The following is an 18,473-nucleotide window of genomic DNA, read 5'->3' as shown; positions in this document are numbered from 1 at the left end:
GTGTGTGTGTGTGTGTGTGTGTGTGTGTGTGTGTGTGTGTGTGTGTGTGTGTGTGTGTGTGTGTGTTTGTAACACATGCCAAAGAGTGAGACATGCCTACATAGACAATATACACAGACAAACAAACATTCACACACACACACACACACACACACACACACACACACACACACACACACACACACACACACACACACACACACACACACACACACACACACACACACACACACCTACACACCAACACACACACACACACACACACACACACACACACACACACACACACACACACACACACACGCGCACACACATAAAACACACACACATTACAAACACACACACACACACACACACACACACACACACATTACACACACACACACACACACACACACACACACACACACACACACACACACACACACACACACACACACACACACACACACACACACACACACACACACACACACAAACACAAAATCATACAAACACACACACACACACACACACACACACACACACACACACAAACACACACACACTCTAACTAAGGAACACACACACACACAGATGCAGACACATAAATGCACACACCCAAAGCCTACTCCAAGCATAGCCACCAGCTCAGTGGTGTGGATTGCAGTATCAGTTAGGGCAGTGGAGTATTTCTCTAGTCAGTCTCTCTATTAGGATGTGTAAGGTCGGGATGAGAGGTAGAGTCTCTGGCTTTCTGGCTGTCTCGCTCTCTCTCTGGCCCTCTCTGTCTCTATCTCTGGCGTTCACCCAAATGGCAGATCGTTATGATGCTCGAACTGTTGAAGGTGTTCCGGTTACTATTTTTGCAGCAACTGTCGGAAGACTTTGTTCCAAGGGGATTTTTAGTTTTGGAACTCCCATGTGGACGGACAGAAACTTGCACACACAGCTTGTGTGTCAGATGTTAATGGCTCTCGGTTGCCTTGTTAACCGCAGATGTGCCAGGTCGCATACGGAGGTCGTCTGGCTCACACATTGGTCGGATCTCAGCCGCGATCCGATCAGTCTACCTTCATCACTTTAACCTGGAGGCAACGTCCGGGAGATCCCATCATACACCTGATCACAGAGGTTGCAGGGAAAACGAAGCGTGTAACAGAGCCATGACACTTGGAGAGCGTGTGAAGTTTGGCGTACGCCAACCCTCTCTCTCTTTCTTGCTCAATTCGTAGGTCTGCCGAAGATGCTGGTCGTCAGGAACTATTTTGGCATGCCTAGTCCAACATCTGGACACCCTCTCACCATCCACGCCGGCAACATCATAGAACTCCTCGACGCAGACATCAATAGTCCCTGGTGGCAGGTATGCTCTCTCTCTCTTTCTCGTTTGCTCTCTTTCGCTCGCTCTTGCTCTTACTTTCTCATCATGGTGCTCGCTCTCTTTCTCTGTGTTTCCCTCTCTCTCTTTCTCTCTCTCTCTCTCTCTCTCTCTCTCTCTCTCTCTCTCTCTCTCTCTCTCTCTCTCTCTCTCTCTCTCTCTCTCTCTCTCTCTCTCTCTCTCTCTCTCTCTCTTTCTCTCTGTCTCTCTCTCTATCTGCTTCTTTTCTCTGCACTGCCTCGTGTCTCTCTATACAAATGGAAACAACCAACATTATTATTCTTAATTACCAACCCAAACATATGTGAATACAATATTTACATATGTGAGTTTTCGTTTTGCTAATAGGATGAATTCCTCATGTAATGTCAATGCTAATACCATAGGCAAACAACAAAGGTATCATTTTCCATCTCTGGTTATGTTGATAAGGGTCTTGTTCATTCTTAAAGCCCCAATGGCAGTTTTTCCAAACATGGTGACAATGAGCTACGAGGCCTTCTCCCTCTACTCTCTCACCTCATCATCCATAGTCACACATATCACACACACCGGGACCATCTGGATCCATATAGTATCTGTACCCTAGCTGAAGTGCACCCCAGTAAAACACATCCAAGATACTTTCAGGATCAATTGGCTACAGTGCTTTGGCTTTAGAAAGTCAAGTGTTCAATCCTTAGGACAGACGTCCCGAGCTGGGCTTTTATCTGCTCCTCAATGCTCACCCATGTTTATCTGTTCAATAGCTGGCGATCTGTTATCCCCAAAAACTGCAAGTGGCCCTGAGGCCTTGATCACAAAAAACGTTGTCTCTTGTGCAAAAAGAGTTAAATGGCCTGGGAACATGACTCCGGGCTCCTTGTGAGCCTGGAGCGCCTCTTGTGGCTACATGGTTACAATACCTAGCAACACCTAGACACATATAGAGATTACCATACTTTGCTTTCTTTTAAATGTGAAGCCCCAAAATAGAACCCACTCCCACACACACACACACGTATTGATGTATCCATGCTGCCAGGCAAGCACACACATATGCAGACACACGCGCTGGCATGAACTCACACTTATATGCACAGACACATAAGAGTACAAATGCTCACATATGTATAGACACACACAGACACACACACACTCACAGCTTCACAGGGGTTGTTAAATCAATGAGTTTCCATTTAACATTATGGGGCACCATGCATTTACTGAGTATCTCTCTCTCTCTCTCTCTCGCTCTCTCTCTCTCTCTCTCTCACTCTCTCTCGCCCTAAGCAGTTAGTCGTCATCTTTTTCTTTTCAATCTTCATTTATCTTTCAGCATTACTGATCCAGGGCCTGTGAGTGCGTGCAGTATTGTGTACTAACCCTAATTGCTCTTAAATTATGAAGACAGAGTAAGCCAGGCGTGCGTAACGCAATTATCTCTCTCTCTCTCCCTCTCTCCCCCTCTCCCTCTCTCCCTCTCTCCCCCTTTTCCCCTCATCCTTTCTCTCCGTCTCTCTCTCTCTCTCTCTGTCTCTCTCTCTCTCTCTCTCTCTCTCTCTCGCTCTCTCTCTCTATGTGGTTCCAGGGTAGAATCCTAACGACGAAGGAGGTTGGGTTCTTTCCAAGTGACGCTGTCAAGCCGTGCCCATGTGTAAGCAGCCACACTGCTCTCTTCTCCCTCTGAATGACACTTCTTTATACAAACAAAGAAAAAATATTTCTGTTGCTCTGAAAAAATGTATGGCACAATAATGTTTAGAAGAAGGTTCAAAGGTTTGATTGTGGTTAGTGGTTGCGGGTTCTTGTGTCTTTCTTCATCTGGATTCACAGGAAATAGCCCTGCAGTATGCTTTGTGTTTCCGTGTGTCTGAGCATAAGGGACTTTGCATGCTTTTCACCAGGTGTAATTCCTGTTATAGACTGGATTCAGATTAGTTGTTTTATTTATAGCCATCTAGCAGCAGCACAGCAATGCTTCCTTTATTGGAAATTCATTATTTTGAATTACAGAAAATCATTTTGTATTGTCTGTGCGGTCAGAGTTAGGGTAAAAACTTCATTACACTTAATACTTGCTTGTTAGTTGCTTTAATGGTGTTGGAAAAATGTGAAAAGTAGTAAACTGCACTGGAACCTTGCTACATCCTGGCCGGTAATATGGCTAAGGTGATGGATATTATGGGATAATTTAAACAATATATTTCTGATTTGAAGCCTCTCATTTTTTATTATCCTCCAGGTTCCAAAGCCTGTCGATTACTCCGCACAGCCTTGGTATGTTGACAACCATTCTTCATAATATTTTCTCCTCTGAATTTTCCATCTGGATGTTTTTACATTTTCACAGCAAAAAACAGAACCTGATCAGGTTATTATCCTCCTGTGTGTTGAACACGACCAGAGAATGAGACGGATTGTATCACAATTTGAACACAGTGTGGAATGGGAATTGATTCCGTCATACCCGATCTCCTCCTGATTTATTCAGTAAATCCCTTGAGCAAACTTCAGAAAAAAGTAATTGTAACAAACTGTTGGAATGAACACTTACAAAAGGTCATGGCTGCTTTTGTGTACCTTCTTGAGGAAACGAAAGCCAACTATTGTGCATTGTATGAGTATCATAATCTGAAAGTGTATTATTTATTGCCCCGATGTGTTGGTGTCTTTAACTGACAGGTTCGCAGGACCAATGGAGCGATTCCAAGCAGAAGCAGAGCTGCTCAACCGGGGGAACAGCACCTACCTGGTCCGGCACCGCAGCCGCGAGTCTACCGAGTATGCCATCAGCATCAAGTCAGTGCACTGCTCATGCAATACCTTCCTCTCCTTGTAATTGTTCCTCCTCGTGGACCCCTTCAGATATTTCCTCTAACATTTTTGTATATATTTTGCATCTCCAGCTGTAGGAATTCATTTGTTTATTAGTTCAATACAATCTGTGGGTTTAACAAACATTCTTGATCCGTCTTACATTTAGCAGGGATCAAATGCCCCGTACAGTTCTATACATTGGACTGGCTACTTCAAACTCAGGAAGCCATTGCAATAAATATGAAGATCTTAATTCAAATAGTCTCAAGACTATCTTTCTAGGTTTAGACCAAAACAATCAGCAGCTGTAATGGGACAACATTAAACAGCTTTGTAACATTTACTTTACCAAATAATGCATTTCTAATGCTGTGCTCAATTTGTGAAACAAACTTTATTTGGTGGTCAGTCCCAGCCAGTCACCATCCCTCCCATGGTGGGTGTTTGAAGGAGAGGCACTGGATGTTTGTATTCTCTGCTGTGGTGCCGCTGAAGCTCCCGTATCCCCGTGGGGGAGTCAGTCAGCCGTCTCTCCGAGCGACAGAATCCTTCCTTTAAACTATCCTTTTTTCGTGGCCTGCGGGTCTCTCCATCGACAAAGTTTTAATTGCCCACTATACGCACAATGGTGTCTACGTGTGTCTATGTATGCCCACTTAAAATTCCATGTGCTGAATCAGGCAGAGTGCGACGAACAAGTTCAAGGTCGTTGTAAAATGTAAACACCATTTAAAGAGAGAATTATGGGAAAAAGTTTTTTCAAATGGGAACAGACATTAAAATATTGTTTTATTGTATTGTCTGTTCTCCCTTTTGCCAGTATTTTCTTCCGTGTATCTTGACTAGAAGTGCATTTATATATTACTGTTTAGCATACGATACCAAATAAACACGTTTGCCCTCAAACATGTCATGAGGGCAAAGCGCTGTTGATGGAAAACAGAATAATGTGTGGAAATTAGTTCAGAACTTTGGTCTGTGGTGAACTCCACACCAAAGTCCACACCGAACGACCCACAGTACATGACATGAAGTCTTTTAGCAAAAGTTTGTATCCATAGCAACTCACAATAAATACATTATATACAAGTTCACATTGGAACCCAATAGGCCTCACCATTTGGGAAACACGACTGTTTGCAGGCTGACCAATCAGAAGGATCACACTGCACCCCAAGCCGACCCCTTGCGAGAACACATTGAACCGCATTCTCCAATTTTCCGACATCTCCTCCCCCCGACACACACAAACGCATGCACGCACGTGTGCACACGTGCACGTACACACACGCATGCTCTGCGCATCATTATTTTCCAGAAGCCTCAGTATCTCATAATGCATTAAAACAAGGGGGGTGCATAGAGAAGGGTTGGGGCGGGGGGGGGGGCCCGGGGGCATCCAAGGGTACCGGTTGGCCCCCGATCGATGGCGGTGATCAGAGGCGGGAAATTAGACTCATAACTTATTCAATGACCCACAGGTATAACAACGACGTGAAACACATCAAGATCCTGGCCAAGGATGGCTGCTTCCACATCGCAGAAAACAAGAGGTTCAGGAGCATACTAGTGAGTATACACATGAAACAAGAGGTTAGGAGAATACTAGTGAGTATACACATGAAACAAGAGGTTCAGGAGCATACTAGTGAGTATACACATGAAACAAGAGGTTAGGAGAATACTAGTGAGCGTGTACATAAAACAAGAGGTTCAGGAGAACACTAGTGAGTATAGACAGAAAGCATAGTAGGAGGCCCTTAGGCCCCTTGGGCACTCCCAAAGGGCGGAGGGCAGAACAGCCTGTGGTTTGGGGGGTTCTCTCTCTGCTGATGCTGACACCTCTGTGTAGGCAGTGGTTGTGGTCCATTTATTTGAATGCTGATAGCTACCTTATAATGAAAAGCCTTGCTAATATTAAGCCACCCTGAAAAAAGATGTGGTTTCACCTGGATAAATTGTAAGTTCTATTCTTCTTTTCAGAGTTGTTCTTTTCTATAAGAAAGACTTAGTACCACAGGGTTTAAACTTTAGAGTCACTAGTGTGTCATGTATTTATTTGCGTTATCTCTTTAATTTCAAGCCCCATTTTGTGAAAAGGAATCCTTATCAAATGATCAGTATGCCATTAACATGACCGACTCCACCTCAGCTTATCTTCCGATTTATATTCCCTTGTTTCTCATTTTCTGTTTAAGCCAGCTAATGATATCAGTGTACTGCCCCAAACGTGATTGATGACAGCTCAACTGACCCACACCCTGTGTGTGTGTGTGTGTGTCTGTGTGTCTGTGTGTGTGTGTGTGTTTTTCGTAAGTGTGTGTGTGTGTGTGTGTGTTTGCGTGCGTGTGTGTGTGTGTGTGTGTGTGTGTGTGTGTGTGTGTGTGTGTGTGTGTGTGTGTGTGTGTGCGTGTGTGCGTGCGTGTGTGTGTGTGTGTGTGTGTGTGTGTGTGTGTGTGTGTGTGTGTGTGTGTGTGTGTGTGCGTGTGCGTGTGTGTGTGTGTAGGAGCTCATCGAGTACTATAAGCACCACTCTCTGAAGGAGGGCTTCCGCAGCCTGGACACCACCCTACAGTACCCCCACCGGGAGCCTGAGAACCCGGCCGCAGAGCGGAACCCTCGCCAGGCCGGGAACGGTGAGCTGGTCTCTTACGGGGTCAAGTAGGGGTCAACACCAGCTGACATTTGTCAGTTCAATTCGAATCAATTAAATTGTATTTGTTTAGCCCTTAATCACCAGTAGAGCCTCAAAGGGCTTAACAGGCCGTACATTCTTTAAAGAAGAAGTCTTGAGAAGGAACGCAGAGTGGGGGATCCCTCCTTCAAGGGATGACAAGGGGGGCAATGGGTGCCATCATTGAGACACGTAGAAACATATATGCAGGGAAAATGTGGGAAAAGTTCAGACAATGATGATTTCATTTGTGTATAATCCTTTCCTGGGAGCTACATTGAGCATGAAAGCGTCACGTTGCGTCACGTTGGGCGTATAAATAGACAAGTCTATTTTAGCATTTTGCTGCGTGTCTGATGCGAGTCAAACGGGCTCAGTATAGCAGCTCTCATTGAATAGAGTGGGAGCATTCACTTAGGGCTCTACACAAGGCTACGCAAAGCAACGCTGGTGTGCCCAGTCTAGGTGTGGGGTTGGGTATTGTGTACTGTGTATTTGTACTGTGTTCAAACTTGCGGTACCTCACAGTCTGTGAAAATGTATTTCCTCTTGAGGGCAAAAATTTCTATCAATTTTGTATACATCTATCTATCTACATATCTTTCTCTCTTTCTTTATATCTTGGTATCTATCTATCTGCCCGTTCAGTGTGTCGTTCAGTGTGTCTTGCCAACTGGCAAGGAGGCAATTTGTATGCTCATTACTTTTTTCCATCCATCTGTCTTTCTACCTATCTAACTGAATACTAACTTTGTTAAGATTCTTCGCTAAATATTACTTTTGAAACACAAATAGATTCATAAAATTGTCTAGTTCAATGGAACCGATACAAAATAAGTAGATAAAAAATGTTGTTCAAGAACTTCTTTGCGCTGTTTGACAAGTCTTACAGATTCCCTGCTTGACAACTCTAAAGCTGACGCTTTTATTTTGTATGTATTTTCTTCTGGAACAGTCTGTATCCTCTAGGCAGAGCAGATGTTTGCACCTGCTTCCTCGAGAGCAGAATCATCTTTTAAACAGCGCAGCGTGGGGACAAGGACTAGGGTCATCATAATTATAATTAGGATGTCGTTCCCTCCTTCCCCAGTCATAGTTTGACATGTTAACTTTGCCAAACCTTTGTGAACTCTGCATGGCTCTATCAATGCCCTCCTACTGCCTGCAGGGAGTTTCAATTGATTTGATTCTATTGATTCAATAAGTAAACAGCTATATAGCAAAAAGGCTATGTTGTGATATTTTCAAATTGGATATTTTCGAGTTGGACATTTGGTTGCATTAGCAAGTCAACTTTGGGGGATATTTAAAGGGCCCATCTTTGACCACCAGACCTGAGGCCAAATAGCCATTACAAGCCATCTTTTGCGCATTTTTGTTTTGTTGTGGTTCTCAGGGGAGCCCCAGGAGCTATTGTTTGGTCCTCCCCTTTATGGAAGGCCACAAGAAAAATATTGCTTGACGTTGCTCTTCGTTCAGTGTGTCTTGCCAGCTGGCATGCTCTGTATGCTTTGTATGCTCCTTACTCTTTTCATGCTTGTCAAACGCTGGATGGCTGAAAATCTTTGCCCACATAAAAAGCAATGGTTGTATCTGCTAGTCGGGGATGTTGCCAGCACATTTTACACAACGTCTCACCATGCTTGTCGTGGGACTTAAGCCACAGAAATGTATTGAGCCTCTTTAGAGAAAACTTGTTTCTCCCGCTAACGCCCTGTCTTGATTTTTTTTTTGCAGATGGCGGAATGCCAAAGTAATTTACTGTTGCTTTTTAGATATTTTGTCCACAACATTTTAGTAGCCAGTGAAACATTATGGAAAAACTGCTTTGCTAGTACTTATTGCACAAGGGAGAGTCCTGAAACAATCTTGCCTGCAAATTTCTCATTTTTGATTGGATGTACACCACTGCATGAAATACGTGTGTGGTAAAGAACTATGTCATTCATTATGGGATATTTTTAGGTTGTTCTTTAGTTTTGAGTTTTGCATAAAATGTGTTTTTGTGCATGGAAAATGAATCATTGGGTTGGGCAGATAGTCCCAAATTATTTCTCACTTTGTCAGAGACATAAACAGAAACACACACAATTGAAAAACTAAACAAAGATTTAAAGATAGATTGAGATAAGAATCCTGACAGCTCAGACTCAAAACATTTTTACTTCCAGCATTTTCTTATATGAAGTCTCCTCCACGTACCTAGTACAGTAAACAACTGTCTGCTCTCTCCCTCCAAACCATTCCTTTACTCACTGTCTTTACAACTCTCTCTCACTCTGGGTTTGTGTGGTTATTATTTAGGGAGGATTTTCTGTGTTGAGAAAAGTCTGAAGTGTTAAGCTAGGGTTGGAATACTAATCAGCTATCCCAACCAACCTTGACAACATGGCGGTTGACAGGCATCACCGACTGTACCAGTACGACACTAACTGCCAACTGAAACAAAGTGCACGATAATGACGACCTGTGTTGGTCTTTGAGCTATTAATACATGTGCGTGCGTGTGTGTCCGCGTGTATTCATATGCACGTGTGTCAGCTATTAGGTTTACAGCTGTGTTCACTGATTGATATTTATGTCTGCTGCGCCTCTAGAGGCCCCTGATCTCCTCTAACCACACACACACGCACACACGCACATACACACGCACGCACGCACACACACACACACACACACACACACACACACACACACACACACACACACACACACACACACACACACACACACACACACACACACACACACACACACACACAAACAGAGACACCCATACCCTGCCCAATGACTTCCTCACCATTTCTACAAAGTCTTCTCCCCGCATATAACAGCATTAACATGTGTCTGTGTGTCTATGTGTGTGTGTGTGTTTGCATATGGAGGAACGTATTATGTTGTAGCAGGCACAGGAGGAGAAGCAGGCCAAGTGGAGGGATGGGGATGTAATAGACCCCCCCACTACCCGGTGTTAGTAGTCAGCACTATGCCACTAGTCTGCGGTCGGGGAGGTTGGGGTGGGGCTAAAGATTTTGTATGAGATGTTCCTCAGGGGGACTGGGAGGTGAGAACACTGCTGGAATACTGGAGCAGGGGAGGGAGGGGGTCACTCTGACTTCCTGTTTTCTTCATTTATCTTTCTTTAGATTTTACATTTCAAAGTCCTTTATAAAATGTTTTTCTCCTGCTTTACTTTTCTCTGCTTTTACCCTCCATGCACCCCCCCCCCCCACCACCACTGTATCTCTCCTTTCTCTCTCTCCCTCTCTCTCTCTCTCTCTCTATATCATTCTCGATCTACCTTTATCACTCTCTCTCTCTCCCTGTATCCCTGTATCTTTCTCACTCCCTGTATCTCTCTCTCTCTCTCTCTCTCTCTCTCTCTCTCTCTCTCTCTCTCTCTCTCTCTCTCTCTCTCTCTCTCTCTCTCTCTCTCTCTCTGTATCTCTGTATCTCTGTATCTCTGTATCTCGCCCTCTCTCTCTCTCTCTCCCTCTCTCTCTCTCTGTCTCTCTCTCTCTCTCTCTCTCTCTCTCTCTCTCTCTCTCTCTCTCTCTCTCTCTCTCTCTCTCTCTCTCTCTCTCTCTCTCTCTCTCTCTCTCTCTCTCTCTGTATCCCCACCACCACCACCATAATAGCTGCATTGCTCTGCGGCCTCTCTTTTGTAACACCTGCCAGCTACAGCTTTGTTCCTCCCTCCTCCGCCCCCTTCTGGTCAGGTACAGGTACTTATTTTCCTCTCTCTCTCTGTCTCTGTCTCTCTCTCTCTGTCTCTGTCTCTGTCTCTGTCTCTGTCTCTGTCTTTGTCTCTGTCTCTGTCTCTGTCTCTCTCTCTCTCTCTCTCTCTCTCTCTCTCTCTCTCTCTCTCTCTCTCTCTGTCTCTCTCTCTGTCTCTGTCTCTGTCTCTCTCTCTGTCTCTCTCTCTGTCTCTCTCTCTGTCTCTCTCTCTCTCTCTCTCTCTCTCTCTCTCTCTCTCTCTCTCTCTCCTCCTCTCTCTCTCTGTCTCTCTCTCTCTCTCTCTCTCTCTCTCCTCTCTCTCTCTCTCTCTCTCTCTCTCTCTCTCTCTCTCTCTCTCTCCTCTCTCTCTCTCTCTCTCTCTCTCTATATATATATCAATGTATATGTATAGATACATATTTATATGTTTGTTTTGTAGGCTGCTTGGCATGCTCAGCCATGCTGCTGTCGGAACATCTAGCTCGCCTCATTCATTCATCTGTGTGTGAGACACATTTACGCGGATCCGATGTGCATGTGTGTGTCCTGTTTACTAAGTGTGTGTGTGTGTGTGTATCCGGGTGTCTGTCTGAAGGGGGAGTCCATCCGGATCATGTTAGTTCTGTGTTTGTTGACAGACGGCATGTTTCAATCAAAGTTGAGGTTGTGTGTGTGTTTCTTCTGTCTATTGATATTCTGCCCGCGTGGCAGAGCTCTGAGGCCCACCTGCTCCCCGGCCCGTCTGGTCAGTGCTCCCCCCTCGCTCAGGACGGTTGAAGGTGTTAGAGCCCAGGGACAGTTCCCCGGCACATCCACAAGAGCACGCGCACACACATTTACACTCACACACATACATGCACACTCAACTTGCATTATATTGGTTTGTTTTGTGTTCATATTATTTGGTGTACACATGCATATACGCACACACACACAGACGTGCAGACGTACACACCTTACAAACGAAGGGTTAACTGTCTAATACAACAGCTGACATTTCATGGGCTACAGTCCGGGGTCTTGTGTGGGCCCTGCTCAGTGAGTGAGCGGGGGTGTACTGCTCGCCCCCCAAGCCCCCCGGGGTGGGGTTCTCCCAGGGTGAACAAGGGGCTACGGGCTAGCATCCACCTTTCGTTGTAGCCTGTGTGTCTGTGTTGTGCTCATGTTTGTTCCCAGTAGAGTTGTCTCAGACTACTCCTGTGTTTACTCTCTCTCTCTCTCTCTCTCTCTCTCTCTCTCTCTCTCTCTCTCTCTCTCTCTCTCTCTCTCTCTCTCTCTCTCTCTCTCTCTCTCTCTCTCTCTCTCTCTCTCTGTGTATCTGTCTCTCTCTCTCTACCTCCACAGTTCTGGCTCCCAAGTTTATGGGTGTGGCGGTGGCGCGCTACGACTTCAGCTCGAGGGACATGCGGGAGCTGTCGCTGCAAGAGGGCGACCTGGTCACCATTTACACCAAGACAGGGGCCAATGGGTGGTGGAGGGGGGAGGTCAACGGCCGGGTAAGTCCCACACAAACACACACACACACATGCAAAGGGCCTCCCAAGCATCAAACAATATCCCCATAATATCCATAAAAAGGGCACGTTAAAATCATTAAAAGTATACAGGCTAAGCGGAAGAAAGACCAACCACGACAACCAAGACTTCTCCCCGGAGTAAGGTCGGATTTGGAATTCTCCAACTGAAAAATTCCCTTAAGGCATCCCTGCAAAGCATCTCCACCAGAACTTTTGATAAGCTCGCTAGCTTCAGCAATAGCTCTGCCTCGCCTTGCGGAAGACCCGGGTCATGCGTGATGAGTGCATGGGCCGAGGTGCGCAGATAGTTGGTAAGGTAGGTAGAACATCAAGTCATTTCATTCAGGCCAAATGAAATGATTGGAAGATGATAGGAAGCTGGTACAAATACATTGCCTACCCTGCCTATAAAGCTGTTTTGATAGCGGAAAGAGAGCTTGATATAATCAGGGCGAAATTCCCCCTCATATAGTAAAGGGCTTGGAAGCTCCTAGCTTATCAGATATATTTTTTTTTAGCTGATCACTGGGTAAAATAATTCATTGGGTTAATACTGTGAATAACAAGAGAACCTCATCTAGTTCTGTAGCAAACATCAAGCAGGCAGTTGTAGCGAACTTTACTCTGCGTTGTGTATTTTTAGTGAGGACACTATGACGACCAGTTAGATGACGGCATATTTATTATCACCAGCCTGCATCTGTATTAGAGAAGGTGGAACAGTGATGACTAAACAGGTCTCCCATCAATATGCTCTACTGCACCTTCTCATCCAAAGTCTGTTTGGCCACTCTGCTCCCTCAACATATGTTAACCTGCTACTGTTTGGATTAAAACAAATAAATTATTTGGGCATGAACCTAAAGGTATTTTACCGGGGAATAAGTAACACTGGTGTCTAATGACACTATTCTCGATATTAAAATTACTCATATGAATATAAAAGCTCCAAACTAACCCACAGACACTTTACCAATTCATATCTACCCAAAACTAACGGTACCTTTTTAGAATGAAAACGCAACACTGGCACTGCTAAAAAAAAAGCGTATTTTAAAAGCAAAATAACACAAACAAGATCTGTTCTTGGAGCTTATGTGTGAAGTCGTTGCTTGGCAAGTCAAATCACAACAGAGATGTAACAACCCTACAGAGATTATAATATTGAAACGCGATCTAAACGGCAAACCAGGCTTCTTACATTCCCCAGAAACAATGCCTTTCATCTATTCCTGTTAAACACTGTAAATAGGGGTGGGAAAAATAATAGATTCTTGGACGCATCGCGATTCTCTCTAGAACGATTCGGACTCGATGCAGATCAATTAATAATCGGAATTAAAAATATTTTGTTCGCCTGCTGCAACATTCTGTTCAGAGAGGGATCATTTTAGTAATTTTAGAATTATTTAATTCATCTTCAGTGTGCATTGGCCAATCTGATTTGTCTTGACACGATTGCGATTCAGCCTACGCATAGCATGCACGCAAACTCACATCCAGACACAAGAAATCCTTCTAATTCAAGAGCAGCTTTTTCTTTAATGACATAGAAAAGAAATATTAGAAATAAAATAAAACTGAAACCTATTTTTTTCATACTTACATATTGTTGTGTTGTAATGCAAGCTGCATTGATTATGGCATTATTCATAGAAAGTCATATTTGTGACAAAAGCTTTCTCTCTCATAAAATATTAGATAAGTTAATTCATCTGTGGATGTCTTTAAAGATCATCACAAAAGTAGGAAGTGATTAGAAAACTCTGAGTAGCAAACCCAGATGTATATATTTCTGAAAATCACGTATGGAAATGTACATAAAAAAAATTGTTGCATTGAGATGCATCGATATCGCTTTAGAAGGACCTACTGTACAGCCACACTGCAAAGCTTTAAACACAAACACACACATGCACCCACGCATGCACACACACACACACACACACACACACACACACACACACACACACACACACACACACACACACACACACACACACACACACACACACACACACACACACACACACACACACACACACACTATGCATGTCATAGTAACCAATTCCCTTTCTTGGTATTTCTCTTCCTCTCCTTCCACACCTTAGGTCGGCTGGTTTCCATCGTCGTATGTGGAGGAAGGAGAGGAGTGAGAAGGGACATTAATGAGGAGCGAGACAAGGTATTGATGAAGGACACAAGTGATGGAGGGAAGTCGATCCCTGAAAGTTTAAATGGAAGGAAGCGCACCAGGGAAGAGAGGAAGACGGAGCAGAAGTAGAGCCACAGCGGCGTGCAGCAGCGAGCAGAAGCTCAGCCAGGAGCGCAGAAGACTAAAAGCAGTCAGGAGGCGGGCATACGTGTGTACCTGATGCAGAACATATGGCTTTGCTTTCTCCCGCAAAGAATTGACCAACTGCAAAGCACTTAACCCCCTCGACGGAGCCTTTGGGAAAGAAGAGGGAGTACGAAGCACACCTCTAGAGCCATATGACTGCAGTGCTCTGATTGGCTGAAGCCCGGGGTTATGCTTGTTCCAGCTACTTTAGCTTGTTGCCTACCGACAATATTGACCCAGCTGTACATCCATGCATCTATTCATTCATTCATTCATTCATACATACATACATCTAGCTCTTCCCAGAGTAAAGAGTAGAGGGGCTTAAGGGAAGTTGGGCCAAACAAAGGCTTTGAGCCCGATGCTTTTCCTCCCAGTGGCTTTCCAAAGGGCCATGGCCTCTGTGTCAGTTGGACCAGCGCTACTGCTTTTGACGAATCGGTGGGCAGGATTATGGGTTACCTGGCTCATCTCTTTATTGATGATCCTACGAATTATCCACAGAAATACTGAGTCCGACCGTCTCTTCAAAATCACAAGGACACACACATGCACACACACCCACACACACAAACACACGCACACACATACACACACACACACGCACACAAACACATACACAATCTATTACATGTAACTACTTTTGACTTTTAATTCAACCATAGTTTACCTCATCAATAACTAGGGTATATGAAATAATAATATTTACATGTTAATGTTATAAGATGTTCCTTTACTTCAACAGATGGTTTACTAAACAGATTTCAAAAGTATACAATGGTGGCACCCTATGCCAGGATTTGGTGTGAAGACATCTCTCTGAGCTAATGCCTAGCTGATCATTTAATTTTCTACTCATGTATGCTTTGTGCAAAGCTCTTCCTCCCCCCCCAACGCTGTATTTATAACCTCCTTATACAGATGTGCTGTGAAGATGGGCTATTTTGTATTCAGGATGGTGCTGTTATGTCAGAAAAAAGAAAACAAGTGGGACGACAAAGCCTTCTGATCTTCTTAAACGTAGCTTTGATGTCATTGTGTAGCCAGAGAGTGCCAGCATGTGTTTTTGTCGAATGTTCTTTATATTGCAATTAACAGAAGAAAGTCAATGTATTCCTTTTTTTGATATTGTGTTAGTATGATATGATTCCACCGCACCGAGCAGCACCCTCCTTCAAGGTGCTGTTGTCCGGTAGTACTGTTATCTGACCACTAGAGGGAAGCATCCCAAACACATATAAAGGTACCCAAAGCCTCCCCATTGCGTTGTAACGTCACCTGCAAATGACCTGTATATTTTAAATGTATTTATTGGGCTGAGCTGCAATGTGTTTTTCGTGGAAAATTGGATTATGAACTAGAGAAGGATCGATGTTGTGTAATGTTCCTTTAGCCTCTCAGACTACCATGAACATTGGTGTTACTAAGTACGTGTATGCCAGTGCAGTGTTACTCGCGTTGTGGATCCAGCTGCTCAGGTCTGAAGCGATTTCTTACAGAATATTATACATTTTTACTTTCATTTTAATGTGAACCCTCTCAGTTTGTGTGTCTGAAATGTCCTCTTTTTATTTTCGATATGTGTGTGTGTGTGTGTGTGTGTGTGTGTGTGTGTGTGTGTGTGTGTGTGTGTGTGTGTGTGTGTGTGTGTGTGTGTGTGTGTGTGTGTGTGTGTGTGTGTGTGTGTGTGTGTGTGTGTGTGTGGGGGGGAGGAGAATGGGATGAGCCCGGGGCTCAAGGGTATCTGTGATCTAATCACCACACCGGAGCCTCACCCCAGCCGACCCCGCCTGCATCCATCTCTCCTGTCTATCCCCCCCCCACTGCCCCCCCCCCCACTAGCCTCTAGCCCCAGTCCCCTCCCTCCCCTCCACAAGCCTCTAGCCACAGTCCCCCACCCCCCCCCCCTCTAGCCTCTAGCCCCCCCCCCCACCCCCCCCCCCCCCCACTAGCCTCTAGCCCCCCCCCCCCCCCCACTAGCCTCTAGCCCCAGTCCCCCCCCCACCTCCACTAGCCTCTAGCCCCCCCCCCCCCCCCCCCCACTAGCCTCTAGCCCCAGTCCCCCCCCCCCCCCCACTAGCCTCCAGCCCCAGTCCCCCCCCCCCTCCACTAGCCTCCAGCCCCCCCCCCCCCCCTCCACTAGCCTCCAGCCCCAGTCCCCCCCCCCCTCCACTAGCCTCCAGCCCCCCCCCCCCCCCCCCCCTCCACTAGCCTCCAGCCCCAGTCCCCCCCCCCCCTCCACTAGCCTCCAGCCCCAGTCCCCCCCCCCCCCTCCACTAGCCTCCAGCCCCCCCCCCCCCCCTCCACTAGCCTCTAGCCCCAGTCCCCCCCCCCCCCCCTCCACTAGCCTCTAGCCACAGTCCCCCCCCCCCCCCTCCACTAGCCTCTAGCCCCAGTCCCCCCCCCCCCCTCCACTAGCCGGGGTGGTGGGACCGGAATAATACAAGTAAAGAATGGATGCGTGAGGAGCTGATGTGTGCGGGGCGTGTTCAGGACCGATGAGGAGGCGGTGGGGGTTCCAGCGAGGGTGGAGTGGGGGTTTGGTTCCCCTCGCATTAGCTCAGCCAGTGGTGTGGGAGCCACACATGAAGCCCCTACCCGTCAGCCTGGGCCTGGCGAGGTCAGCAGCGCCGTCTCATCTGGGTGTGTGGGGGAGCGATGGTGTTCCTCCCCCTACTGCTACTGTGCACCGCCCTGGGTCATGTGAAGGCCACACGCTGTGTGAATACGTGCACAACCATCCAATTAAGCGCACACTCCCACAATATATATATTTTTTACTGTCTTCGGTGATTTCCCACACAGGCTCATAGCAGAGCATTAGTAGGCCCCCACAAAGAGAGAGGAGAGTCCCCACGGCCATCTCCATTCTTTAATGAGTTCCTTAAGTTCTCTCTGCACTCCCAATCGGTCATTTGGAATATAAGGCTAGAATCAACCATCGCATCCTCCTCATCCTCCTCATCCTCCTCATCCTCCTCATCATCTTCACTGACCCACGTGGTACCACGGTGAGGTCGGTCTCTCTATCCACGATGCCCGGCCCTGTTCTCATACCAAGCCAAAGATACGCACGCCGCGCTTCAGACCATGTTGTTGACGTTGTTGTTGACGTTGTCCTCCTCCTGTGTCGCAGAAACCATTACCACTGTGGCCTAACTCTACAACTGTGCAATCATGACTGTGTAGCATTAGCCTGTTCCCTTGCTGTACTATACTGTATATATAGAGAGAAATAATGTATAACTGTATATAGCACAAATAAATCTGTGCACTGCTTATTCTCAGGTTGGGCTCCTTTTTTTATGTTTCTGGACACACGCATACACACAAACCTACGCTTGGCCGACTGCAGTAACCCGCCCAGACAGGCGTCTGCGACGTCAACCAGACACAGCAGCATGGTTTCTGACGGGGACATGTCGATCCACAAAGCTGCAACTGCAACACAACATCTGCACATGTTGCGGATCAATGATTGGTGAATTGACAAGCAGGACCTCGCGAGGGACGAGCAGGAACATGCACGACCTCTCCAGTTCAGGCTTCAGCTAACCTTTGATTCTAATAGACATCGTCGTTGTGGAATTGCTCTACTTTTGAGATGTTTGATATATTAACATTAAGGGCATTTAGCAGAAGCTTTTATCCAAAGCGACAAATTAATCAGTACATTTGTCAGAAGAAGAGGGTTGGACTATACTCCAATAGTAATCAAGCAAATAGAAGGTGTGGTCACCCGTTCCTGTTTGTGAATACTATCACTGTGGTGGTGTTGATATCGATCAATACGATTCACACAGCGCAACATCCGTGTGCCACAACTGTTTGTGCATTGCGTCTCACGCACACGCAAATCCAGAGGCTTGTTGAGGCTTTTAGGATGGCATACATTAAAGGTATATATATACTCTTCATACCTCATGGATTACTTGCAAGTGTATGAGGGCTGCATTATATTGTGACTGATGATTTATGATTTTTATCATGATTTTTTTATATAAAAACAAGGTGGTCAGAGGCATCGCTACCCATACCGATCCAACTGTCTTTTTAATCATTTTT

The 18,473-nt window shown here is 45.7% G+C and overlaps 1 protein-coding gene across 1 annotated transcript in view; it reads left to right on the top strand.

Moving 5' to 3' along the window:
* The window catches only part of LOC130376761 (guanine nucleotide exchange factor VAV3), a 72,546-nt gene extending 56,409 nt beyond the window's left edge, over positions 1-16,137 (top strand). Inside the window, exons 20-27 of the mRNA XM_056583624.1 lie at positions 1,215-1,345; positions 2,931-2,996; positions 3,585-3,619; positions 4,025-4,141; positions 5,641-5,728; positions 6,666-6,795; positions 11,895-12,046; positions 14,179-16,137. Of these exons, the coding sequence (XP_056439599.1) occupies positions 1,215-1,345; positions 2,931-2,996; positions 3,585-3,619; positions 4,025-4,141; positions 5,641-5,728; positions 6,666-6,795; positions 11,895-12,046; positions 14,179-14,223 (764 nt within the window). The 3' untranslated portion in view covers positions 14,224-16,137. The remainder of the gene's footprint in view (positions 1-1,214; positions 1,346-2,930; positions 2,997-3,584; positions 3,620-4,024; positions 4,142-5,640; positions 5,729-6,665; positions 6,796-11,894; positions 12,047-14,178) is intronic.
* Positions 16,138-18,473: the final 2,336 nt, after the last annotated feature.

This window comes from Gadus chalcogrammus, chromosome 23 (assembly GCF_026213295.1).
Source record: "Gadus chalcogrammus isolate NIFS_2021 chromosome 23, NIFS_Gcha_1.0, whole genome shotgun sequence".
Classification (NCBI taxonomy): Eukaryota; Metazoa; Chordata; class Actinopteri; order Gadiformes; family Gadidae; genus Gadus; species Gadus chalcogrammus.
Note: the sequence above shows the minus strand (reverse complement) of the source record. Positions and strands in the feature narration are given on the sequence as shown.